Source organism: Solanum stenotomum, chromosome 10 (assembly GCF_019186545.1).
Source record: "Solanum stenotomum isolate F172 chromosome 10, ASM1918654v1, whole genome shotgun sequence".
Classification (NCBI taxonomy): Eukaryota; Viridiplantae; Streptophyta; class Magnoliopsida; order Solanales; family Solanaceae; genus Solanum; species Solanum stenotomum.
The window spans coordinates 50,343,522-50,356,066 of record NC_064291.1 but is presented as its reverse complement, the minus strand read 5'-3'; the positions used below and the strand labels follow the sequence as shown (position 1 = coordinate 50,356,066).

At 28.3% G+C, this 12,545-nt stretch overlaps 1 protein-coding gene across 1 annotated transcript; it reads right to left on the bottom strand.

Moving 5' to 3' along the window:
- Positions 1–3,980: 3,980 nt before the first annotated feature.
- On the bottom strand, positions 3,981–7,097 carry LOC125878386 (transcription factor bHLH71-like). The gene is made up of 3 exons (XM_049559630.1): positions 6,501–7,097; positions 5,180–5,632; positions 3,981–4,290 (listed from the first exon to the last, which is right to left on the bottom strand). The coding sequence occupies exons 1-3, from the start codon at positions 6,939–6,941 to the stop codon at positions 4,189–4,191; spliced, it is 996 nt and encodes a 331-aa protein (XP_049415587.1). The 5' UTR covers positions 6,942–7,097; the 3' UTR covers positions 3,981–4,188.
- Positions 7,098–12,545: the final 5,448 nt, after the last annotated feature.

Sequence of the window (12,545 nt, the reverse complement as noted above, 5' to 3'; positions counted from 1 at the left end):
TAGTATATATAACTTTAATTCACATACATTAATCGTTAATTCAAATTCATGGTAAGGGTAAGGAGGAAACGAAGGAAGACCATAAACGTCTCTTTAGTTAAGTGAATTATTTGTTTGACTTAGGTATATACATCCACCAAAAGAAAAAAAAAATGGGACTTATTACATGAACAGTGTAGTGACATTAACCACACAAGAAGTATTGATATAAAAAAAATGTAAACAAATAAAATCATTTTAGTTAGTAACAAAAAAAGTTACAATTTTGGACATATATATACCTAAGACTATTTCATATATTATCTTGAATTGTGTGAAAACAAAAGGACTGAATTTGTTTCTATACGGAAAGGAAAGAAAAATACTTTATTCTAAAATATTTTGCTAAAGATCGAGTTCATGCACTTGCATGTGTAGCCACATGTTTTTTAGCCATTTCTCAAACTGATGATGATAAAACTTTTTTGTACAATTATACAGAATCTGAAAATCTTTCTTGGATTTTTGGGAAATTAGATGATTACAATGTTCTTGAATTGTGTACATTAAATAAAAATTAATATAAGTTTATTAAAAGGGTGTATTATTCGTTTTTTGTAACGTTTTAAAAAGTCTCTATCAAATTGTAGCACTACAAGCCATGTGTTTTAATGAGAGTTACAGAGTGACCCCCACAAAAAAAAAAATATTAAAAAAACTTTATATGGTAATTTTGCATTGCATTGAACCACAAAAACTCTGCACATTTTTATTTAATTTGCTAAAAAAAAAACTACTACTGGTAAAAATCCCTAATATTAAAACCTGATAATTGTACACTCAACTGCATAACCTTAATATAGTCAGCGAATTGAATTAGTGTATAATCTATGTATATCGACTAAGAAAAGTCAACAATGAATTCGACTAGCTATTTACGTAAAAATCCCTACATATTACATCAATTTTCTTAAAATGTTAAATTTTTTTCGTAATATTGATGGTAATTTCAGCAACCTTATATGCAAATACAGCTATATTTTTCAACCTAACATGTTTTGCTTTTGCACAATTATAGATATAAGCACAGGGAAAAGAGTCCAGAATGTTTAAATGAATTTTGTCTTGGTTAATTGTAGCTATAGAGATGGACCACATATATACATCCCTTTTTACAATTTTTACCTTGAAAATTTATTTAAGTTTAACTTCATTGTAGTAACAATGTGAAAGAACTTTAGACTATTCGGTAACTTAAAATATAGATTCATTTATGGTTTGGTTGAACTTAGCAACTTTGTCCCAAACTTAATATTTATGTTAAGAAATTCACCTATTATGAGGAAATACACTATTCAAAACCTAAAAAGTTAAAAAAAAAAAAACTTATAATTTATAATACAAAATTCATAAATTTGAAATTTGAAATTCATCTATAGCCGTCAGTTAAAAGTGAAATTAATAATATGAAATTTTATATATATAACATGTTGAAATATATACCGATAATAATTAATATGGAATATAAAGCAACTTATTAACTCATGGCCATACTAGTTTACACTTTACATGTATGAACTCATTTCCTTTGTAGTGTGCTAGATAGTTTTATTTTTTGACTTCTCCATAAAAATTCTCACCTTTTTTTTAATTTGATGACTCGAATTCATAGTCTTAGAATTGAATATGAAAGTTGTGTTTTCCGGTCTGAGCAAAATCCCCTCTCGTCTATGTGTGCTTGAGTTTAATACATAGTTTGGAATGCCATTTAGTACATTTTTTACTTCCGTAAAAGTCTTGTAAGTAACAAAAAGCCTAAGACACAGAAGAGGAGTTACGTTCGACTAAACTCAATAGCTTTGATTTCCTTTTTATATTTGTCTTTGAACTAATTACAATCTAAATCCATAAGCTTAATATCCTGACTCCACCAAAGAATTAATCTAAACATCATGTAGTACTTGTTACACAATAATTTGTTCATAAAACAAAATGATCTCCAAAAATAAATAAATAAGAGAGAGCATATAATACATCAATCTTCTCGTTGACAAATATTTTGCATGTGGAGCAAAGTTTAGATTAAGATTGAATGGTGTAAATTGAGAGAGGGTCGAATTTCTGAAGAATAGAATAAAAATGTACCTTCATTAAATGACAAATTTAGACTTGCCCTAACTTGAAGGGAATCCATAGACCATGCATGAGTAAGGTGGATATGTCTTAATCATCAACGACAAAAGTCATTATTGAAAAAAAAGGATATTTATTAATTTGGTTCCTTCTATCCCATCTATTAAAAAACGAGTTTAAGTTTTGTGCACCGTCAGTGTACAAAATTTTCTATATCATCAGTTACTTTTAATGAGATTTAACCAAAGTAACTTACTTTAATAAAATAACATTTACTAAAAAAAAAAACACCAACAAGGTAGTTGAATCAGACTTGGATTCTAACCAAAATTATTTTCTTCCAAAGTATGTCACTTTCTTCTTAGGGAACTTCAACTCCTATATTTTGCTCATCTACATTTAACTTTTCCATTAATCATACAAAATACAATTATAAATATTAGATAGCTTACAATAAATTATAAATCTGATCATATAAATAGTAACACATTTACTGTAAAATATATTTAATATTAGTGAAAGTTCAATAAATAAACTCCTTCCCAATAATCTAAAGAGCAGAGCTTAAGTGTTATTGGGGACAATATATGAAGACACTTTACGATACAATATTCACCTTTCAGGAGACTATGTTCACTTGTTTTTAGTGCATTGAAATTCTTTTGCTCGTGAAGATGTGTTTAAAAGGGCCTTTTTTATGTTTCTAAATGAGAAAAATATGAAATTTGTTCTAATTGCATGACGGCATATCACTAAGTAGAAGAAGTGTGTCAAGTTTCAAAATCGTTTGACACTTTAAAAATTATTTCTTACCGGTTGACAATGTTTGATGTTGTGAAAAAGTTTGATGCTGTGAAGAATTACTTGAGCTATAGAAAAAAGTGAAAAACCTAGATAAACATAGTAATTGTAATTAACTTTGAAAAAAAAAACAATGTAATGATGAAAATAATTTTGGTTAGAATCCAAGTATGATTCAACTACCTGTTGATGTTCTTTTTTTTTTAGTAAATTGTTGATTTTCTTTTTTCATGAATTATGGTTATTTTATTAAAGTAAGTTACTATGGCTAAATCTCATTAAAAGTAACTGATGATGGTGTAGAAATTTTTTTATATCGACGATGCACAAAACTTAAACTCTTAAAAAACATTAGTACTACTAAATTAATTACGCTTTAATCACTTTTTAATACGAAAAATATCAATTGGATGATCATATATACATCTGACTAAATCAAAAAAATATTTAAAATTTCAGTGTAACATGAAATATTTATAGGTACTCTATTTGGGATAAATCCTTTAATCACGGAATTCAAAAAATTCATTTTCATATTATTTTATTTTATGTACCTATTTAACTCATGATACATATATTTTAAAAATTTATGTTTATCACTATATCATACACAATATTATTTCAAATTCCATGAAAAATCCTTAAGAGTTTGAACTTTTATAAATTCAAACTTTACCTGAAATTTAAATTGCATTTATAACTTGATAATTTTTTTGAACTTTGGCACATTTTGTTGGAGTTTAAGTTGTCAAAACTTCAAATTCTTTATGGTGGAGTTGATCCATATTTTAAATTGAGACTAAACTTGTTTGTTTGCTGAAAAAATGGTCATTCCCGTCTAATTTTTTTTCCATATTATTTATAAATTTAACTCAATTGTATATATTCTAACAATGCAAAAGATATCACTATTATTATCAATGTAATTTAATATGTTATATCATCGTCATATTTTTCAAAATACCAACGTACTCTTATGCTTTTATTTACACTATTTAGTGATATAAAAACCCCGACAATTATATGTGAACAACTATAGAAAACAGTAGTACTAAAAACTGTAATAATTGTACTCAAATAAGCCACACATTTATAAACAAAAAATATCACTGCTAATGTTGTACGTACGTACAAGGATGACAAGAAAGAACTCTAGTATACTAATTAATATGAACATTGAACAAGTTTTTTTTTTTTTTTCTAGTGGATTCAAACTAAGAAAAATTAAAAAAACATGATAAATAAAAGATAATAGGGGGGATCTGTTCCCTAGGCTTAGCAAGAAAGTGTAGCTTCTTCCTCCTCAATTATTCTTAGCATGTGGTGGACTGCACCTGCTATGTCATCTGCTGAGTTTAGTTGGCAACCTTCCTCCACCTGCCATTTTTTTTTGGGAAAAATAAGATTATTATTTCTAAATAATGAAAAACTTCGTATCACATAATTTAATATGATATCAGAGGAAACAAGATCATGTGTTCAAGTTTTATCGTCATACAATATCACATAATTCTAACATGATATTAGAAAAGGCAAAAATGATGTGTTTGAATTTCTAACTTGATATAGATCTTGTGTTCGAGTTTTATCGTCATCTATTATCGCACACAATCTAACATGATATAAAAATTAAAAAAAAGCAAAGATCCCGTGTTTAGAATTTCTAACATGATATCATAGAAGATAAAGATCTTGTGTTCGAGTTTTATCGTCATCCATTATCACACAATTCTAATATAATATCAGAAAAAAGCAAAGATCCTATGTTCGAATTTTATTATCCTCCATTATAACACAATCTAACATAATATCAGAAAAATCAAAGATTTAATATTCAAATTTTACCGTGGTCCATATCAAACTTATTTTACGTGCTTGGTACTACAAAATAAGAAAAATATTCAATGGAACAATTTGACACAACTACTAAAAAGAAATAATTAAAAAAAAAATCATTTTTTTGAAACAATTCGTAATCATAAGTGCAAAAAGACAAGTATGACTTTACTAAGAAACGCCATACAAGAATTGTAAAGAAACACCCTTTCTGACCCATCATTGCCTTCTGAAATTAGTAAAAAGTAGTAAACCTTTTTTAAATTCCCAAAATACCCCCAACAACTTTTTTTTTCTTTTTAAAAAATGGCTCATATTTTCATGTAATGAAAAGTACCTGTGCTATATAGATTCTTGCAATCTCTAGTCATTTTCTTACAAAAAAAAAATCATCTAAATAATTTTCAAAAAAATAAAATAGAAATCGTACCTTAGCACTTATTGAATAAAGAACCAATGGATCTAAAGTGGTGACATTGAGGTGAAGGACAGAAATGTACAATGACTGAAACGCAGCGACCAATTTAGATAGCTGACGAAATCTTCTTCTTGATAATATTCTAACGTTTGCATGTGTTTCAATTAAAGTTACTTCAATATCTGCTATAGCTGCCTTGCTCTTTGATGTGTATTTGTTTGGTAATTCACAACATTTATATTGTGGATATGAGAAAAATTGAGCAAATGGGGTCCCAACGTACTCCGCGCTTGAAACTTTTGTCTTTCCTAAATCATAACCATCACAACCATCACCAGTATTACTAGTAGTACCGCCTTGTTGTTGTTGTAATAATACGAATTTTTTAGCTTCGAGAGATTGTAGAATGTGTTCCAATTCCTTTACGAATTCAATTGCACCACCAACGATTGAAGCTTGGTCACCCTGAACCATATAATAATAATAATAATTACGTCTCAATTCTAATTAAATTCTAAGTAATTGAAGTGTCTTTTTCTAAGAAAACTAATTTAATGATCTATAGGACATTCTTACAATGAATATTCTTCATCAAATGCCAACTACACAGTACTACTAATAAATTCACAAAATGATTGAAATTCAAGTTATTAATTGACAAATGTACGTAGGGTCATTTAGAAAAATTGAATGCAAAGCGTTATTTTCAACCTCTTTTTCCTCGAACCCTCGACAATATATTTTGCCTGTTTGTACCTAAATGGAAATAAAAGCTACAAATAACACTAAAAAGAAAAAGAAAAAAAACATCAAACCCCACAAAGAAAAAATATAGAAAAAACAAAGTTTTTATTATGAACTTATTTGTGTAAATTGTAGTAGAGGGACCAAGTCTGAAAGTTGTTCATATGCACTAGGGCTCATAATTCGAGAATAAATGAAGAATAGGGCTATGTTAGTGCAGTCATTTCATAAAAAGCAAAAAACAAAAAAACTTTATGCTCCTTATTTGGAGAATTCAAAATCATATACGTAACTGTAACTCAGTTGATTGATTAACTAGAACTTTTATATTATTGACGAAAGTTCAATTAACAATCTCAGCTAAGAAGGTTGAACAGTTAAACACCATTCATAGTCAAAATTTTATACTTACTAATATGTTAAATTTTGTATTAAGTTAAATTTCTAACTTGCGTTACTAAAAGCATTTACCATCATGCATAAACTATAGAGAAAAAAAAATTTAGTACCTTATACTATAGTATAAATGTTGAAATTTTACGTAATTAAATTAAAACTAAAAAAAAGAGTAATTAAATAGTGTACATACCCTTTGAACATAAGATTCAGGCATGAGTGAACGTAAAACAGAAAGATGTTCATTCATTTGTTTCCTTCTATTTCTCTCAACAGCAATGTGAGTCATTCTTTGATTTTCAGCTTCCTCTTTATTTTTACAAATTTTGGGTCTTCTTCTCCTTTTCTTTCTCCCTCCACCGCCGCCTCCTGATTGTGCCGCGACCGACAAATTATTCTTCTCCCTAGAAGTGTCTGGTCGCGGCACTGAGGCGGCGGTGGAATATTGTTGCTCTAAGGGAGTAGTAGTACAAAAATCTTGAGGTTTTAATAAAAAGGCATTATTTTCTTCATGATTGTCAAAAAATAAGGCATTTTCATCAAGATTGTTGTTGTTGTTGGTGGTGGTGGTAGAGATTGTATCATAGATGATGAAGTTGAGGAGTTCATTGGTAGAAAGTGCTTCTAAAGCCATTTGGAATATTTTTTTTGTTTGTGATTTTTTAGATAAGTAGGAGGGTCTTGGATTTTGCTTTGTAAGAGGGTTTTGTATGTGTGTGTTGTTTTGTTTTGAGAGCCCCAATGAACATTTGACTTGTTTCTTTGCTTGGTTTACTCTATCTCTATTTGTATGGAGTAATATAAGACTTCAATTAGTATTTAATAGTGATACCCACTGATCTCTTGAAGTAGTAGTATGTGTAAGACAAAGACATACTATAGCTATTAATTAAGGGGTCGTCATCTTTAATTAGAGCTTTCAAATTTTAAAATGGGAGAATAAAGAATTTTTTGATAAAATAAATTGTCTTTAGTGGGCCTAGTTGGCGTGAATTCAAATTATTTAGACTAGTAAATTTTGATTATTAACAAATAATTATAATGGGTGATTTGCAAAAATAGCATATCGATAACCCTTATAAGTTGTAAGATGCGATCTTGAACTTTTAGTCCAATTTAAAAAAAATCTTTGAAGGATACCTTAAATTAAGAAAATCTATCAGGTAAAATCTGTTATTGTCCATCGGATATAAGTTCGAGACAAAAGTTCAAAATATTACAATTTGTTCGAGGTAATTAACTTGTTCAATTAATTTCCTCATATGCAAACGTATTTTGTGTTTTCTGATCTATTGAAAATGTATGTTATTAAACTATTGTTAATGAAACAATTGAATTTGATCGCGATTAAATAATAAATGCCTTTTATATAAAATCATGTTATCAGTTAATACAATTGAAACTTCTCTTCAATAGGCAATACATGGTAACTAATGAAATATCTCAAATATTTGCCAAGTCATTAAGTGCGATCATACGTGGTTATTGATGTATTATGCCATGTTATTTTTTAATCTGTATTAATAATATAAAATATAGCATCTTTTTTAATTCTATACATCAATCTCAATTATAACGTTCCTGAGGTTTTACAGCTTATTAAGACTAATGTGTATAATTAAAGAAGTGAAATATACATTTTAAGTAATTAGCGTATCTACTAATGGACACTTGGGAACACAATTATAAGTTTTTCCCAAATTGGAGTCGAAAGTATCTAATATGAATACTTTGTTATATATTTGGATGTTGCTATCGAAACAGACCGTAATTTGTATATCTAAATAAAATTTACTACGTGCTAGCGATATATTAAAATATCCTTCAGTTCCATTGTTTGTTTTAAGTGCTCTTAAAAGGGATGTGTATAAAGGACCTATTTTAAAAAATTAATTCTTGATATTATATAAATTCAAGATTTATAGTACATAATTAAACGGAAGTAAAGCAAACGTGCATCTTTTAATTTAGACAAAAAGTTTTATATTATCTTGTTCCTTGGTAAATATTCTAATATTTTAATCTTTTCCCCTGAATCTTAGTAGTATCTTTGTGCTGCAGACCAATGTCATGAGTAATAATATATATATTAATAAATAATGTCAGTAGGCATTTGGATAATATTTTGTTGTAAATGAAGGAAAATAGAATACTTTAAGTTGAAATTTAATTTGGATAATATTTTGTCCATTTTGCTTTTTAATAAGTTTAAACATATGTTACTATAGGGATGTTATAGCAGGTTTTTAAATCATGTAGCTTATATGATAAGTATTTTTAATATATTATAACCTTATAACACATACACATTTAGTTTTATTTAATACTTATACACAATTAGTTTTAGAGGCGTATCCAGGATTTCGGCTAGATGGGTGCACGATTATGAAGAAATGTATCTTAAATATAAATTTGATCAGACTTCTAGGTTCTTAAATATGAACCATTAAATTTTAAAAACTATAGATCCAAAATATATAACACAATTAGTTTTAAATTTTAATATACACATTTGATTTAATTAGATAAAAAATTTGCAGTGCTAAATTTTTTAGGAATTTTCAATGTAAGACACTTGAAAATTTTGAAAGATTAAAGGCAAAAATACAAAAGAAAAATTAGTTGAAACGTCAAAAGTATCACCGATAACCACTTGGAGTGGTGTTACTCAAAAAGACAAGATAGATATAAGATTTAAATTTCTATCCTCACTTAGAGAGGTGCACCTAATCATCATCGTATTATTATATGATACTTTGAACATGGGTTCACACATCTATATTTAAATATTTTTTAAAAATATAACACTACTATATATGATCTAGAGAGGGGAGCATGGGTTCACGTGAACCCACGGCACCCCCTTTAGATACGCCTCTGATTAGTTTAATAGTATTAAGATTCAAAAGTTCTTTTTATATTCTTAATTTTCATATTCAGTCATGACTTCATTTATTTACACTTGATAAAATCTTAATCATAATTATTTCTATCATAGTCATTAAGTTTGTTATTTCTACATGTAAATTTAAATCGTTAAATGTATTTTGTTTATGTTACAAAGTACAACATCTTAATAGTCTCAAAGATTAAAAATTTATAACAAATTCTAGATATCATTAGGATATTTATTCAAAAATTTAAACAAAAATGAGGGTTCGCCAATTCCATTCACACTATCACCATCACCCACGATAGCCAATGTCACCGCCGTCCATCATTATTCACTATCACCATCCTCGTCCACCCTGTCACTACACTACAATTAACTATTAGCCATTATCCAAAATCATCACCACCAACTATCATTACAATAACTATCATTGATCACTATCTACAATCACCACCATCAGTCATCACTATATATTGTTAATCACCATCACGAAATTACTATCATCCACACACGACACATCTAAATGGTAGATCCCACAAGATTATTGGCCAAATGCCCTACAAATCTTACTGACTCGAATTTACTAATAGAATCTCTACGACTATAAGAATTTTATCCCAAGCAGACCAGATCTTTCGTTTTCTCTATCTTTTCTTGTTAATTATTGATTCTCCTCCTCACACACAAAACAAAAAAAAAATGTCTACATTTTAATTCATCATAGACACATAACGTTAAGTCATATAATGGTTGTAATGTTTTGGTTCCCAATTTATTTTATACATACAAGCTGTCAAAACATACTGCCAGAGGGGGGTGGGGGTCCCAAGTGTAGGGGACCCAAGATATAGATTGAGATATGCATAAAAACAATATAACAAGCTGTGCAAAAGCTACCCTTCACGTTCTTACTTTTTTTTTTTTTTTTTTTTCATTTTTCCTTTGAAAATTGAGAATTTTTTTTTTCTACCCACTATAAAACTCAATTCCCTAGATGATACATGTATAATTTCTATACCTTTTTTTCTTTTCTTGTGGCTCTCATGTCTGTAATCTCACAAAATGTATTCTTCACGTCTATTTATACTTGTCTATTCTATCAAATGACTGTCTTCGATCCTAGTGTTACATTTAGCAAAAACTCAAAATAAATGCTACCTTAAAAGTTTTAAGATAAAACTAATGTATATTTTTTAATTATATCCGTGTGCTCTATTTTTTTAAATAATGTTAAAAACTCAAGAGATGTTTTATTGAATATGAATAGTTTAATCATATATTGTATTTGTTAATTTCTTAATAGATGTGATTCTTGTTGTTTTTAGGACAAAAAAATGTCAATTTTTATTTATTCAATTTGGAAAAATTATAAGATAATTTAGCACTTTATACCTATTTTTACCCTTATTATGATATATACTATTCTCTCTATCTCAATTTATGTGGCTCATTTTTCCTTTTAGTCTGTTTCAAAAAGAATAACACATTTTTATCTTTAGCAACAATTTAATTTTTAAATTGTCAATTTTACCATCAATGAAATTATTTATAGTCACAAATCAACTACACCTTATTTCAAACCACAAATTTAAAAGTCTTTCTTTCTATCGTAAACTCCGTTCGAATCAAACTAACTCATATAAATTGAGACCGAGAAAATATTATTTTTCAATATTTAAAAATGTTGATTCTTTGTGATGGTTTCAGTGGGAAATGTCATTCACATCTTCCAACTTAACCTAGGTGAAAAGTAAGAGTCAACCACAAACCTTGGAGGGAGGGGAGGGGGGGGGGGGGTAAAAAGGTGTCTCTAATGTCAGTTTATAGGGTCTGAAAAGAACTTCATAGAAATAGTTGTAGGGATAAGCTAAAAATATTTTATTACTAGTAGAAAACGAAGATACTTCTCGTTAATTAACATCACAAAAACAACTTTTACAAGTTGATGAGCCAATGGCTTTTCACTATCTTCTTTCCAAATTATCATTTGGGGAAAAGGGCTGGTTTTGTCTGTGAAATATTTTATTAAAAATTGATGAATATTTATCATATGTTACATTTTTAGTTCAAAATGTCCTTATTCTCATTGTTAATTAAGTAACTCAATTTTGAGTTATATGACATTGTTGAACTATTATATCTTAAAAGAGACATATCAAGAGTTATACTGCTGAATTAATGTAGATTATACAGCAGTAAATTCTTAAAAATGAGCGGAAAAAAACTATGTCTTAGTCTCAATATTTATTTATTCCTTTTATTTCAACAATTTATGATATCTACAAAAGACCCAAACATATATATACTAGAAAAGGTGCGTGAAATGATTTTTACAAAATTAAGGTGTATATTTCAATTACATAAATTATAAGGGGATCGTATGAATTCAACCAAACTACGAAACAATATAATATAATGATGATGATGATAATAATAATAATAATATTTGCATGTCACAGATGAACCCATGAGTTTGTGATTCAGAGGAAAGTCAACACAGAAGAACAGGATAGATACTGCATGAATCAGTTCTCTGGGAACCATAATTTATTTATTTTATTAAAAAATATATAACGGCGTAGTACATTATTACATTATTATCTGACCAAGAAAACAAGACTACTTCCTATCTCAGGCACAGACATGAAGGTTCATTCACATATTGACACCTACTCTTTATTTAAATATAAGTATTATCCACTAAAATTGAATATCCATACATACGGATAATATGAATATCTATATTATCATCATCGCTTGTTATTTTTCATGAGTTGTTAATTGTAATAAGTCTAAATTTATTTTGACATAGTGTTAAAGAACACGATTATATTCACCATTTAACTTGTGTTTTGCCTTTACACCTCTATTTTGTTATAGCCTAAATACACTAGCACGTAGTAACAAGTTTTATTGTATAACTAGTTGTGCATATTTTTCCCTATGGGTGGAAGGTGAACCATGAATAATTAAAAAATCTTCTTTGATAAGAGTAAAGTCAATGCAATCAAAATCAACATGTCTAGGACAGAGGTGAACCGTATTGCTCGATGATTGAGATGCCACTACGGCTCCATCCTTAATCAGATGGCTTGAGTTTAAGTTCTTAAAAATGGATTTTTTTTGTTGAAAGCATATTCCCCAAAAATAAACCTACAATGCGCGAATTTGAATTTAGTCGTGTCCATGCTACTAGTACCTTACACCAAATGGAACCTCCCAACCCCACCCACCATCCAAAAAAAATAAATTAAAAAAAATCGACGATGTATCAAAGACTTATACACGTTCTTGTTCCATTACTATTCTAATGTATCATTCTAATTTACAATAGGTTGTAAAAAT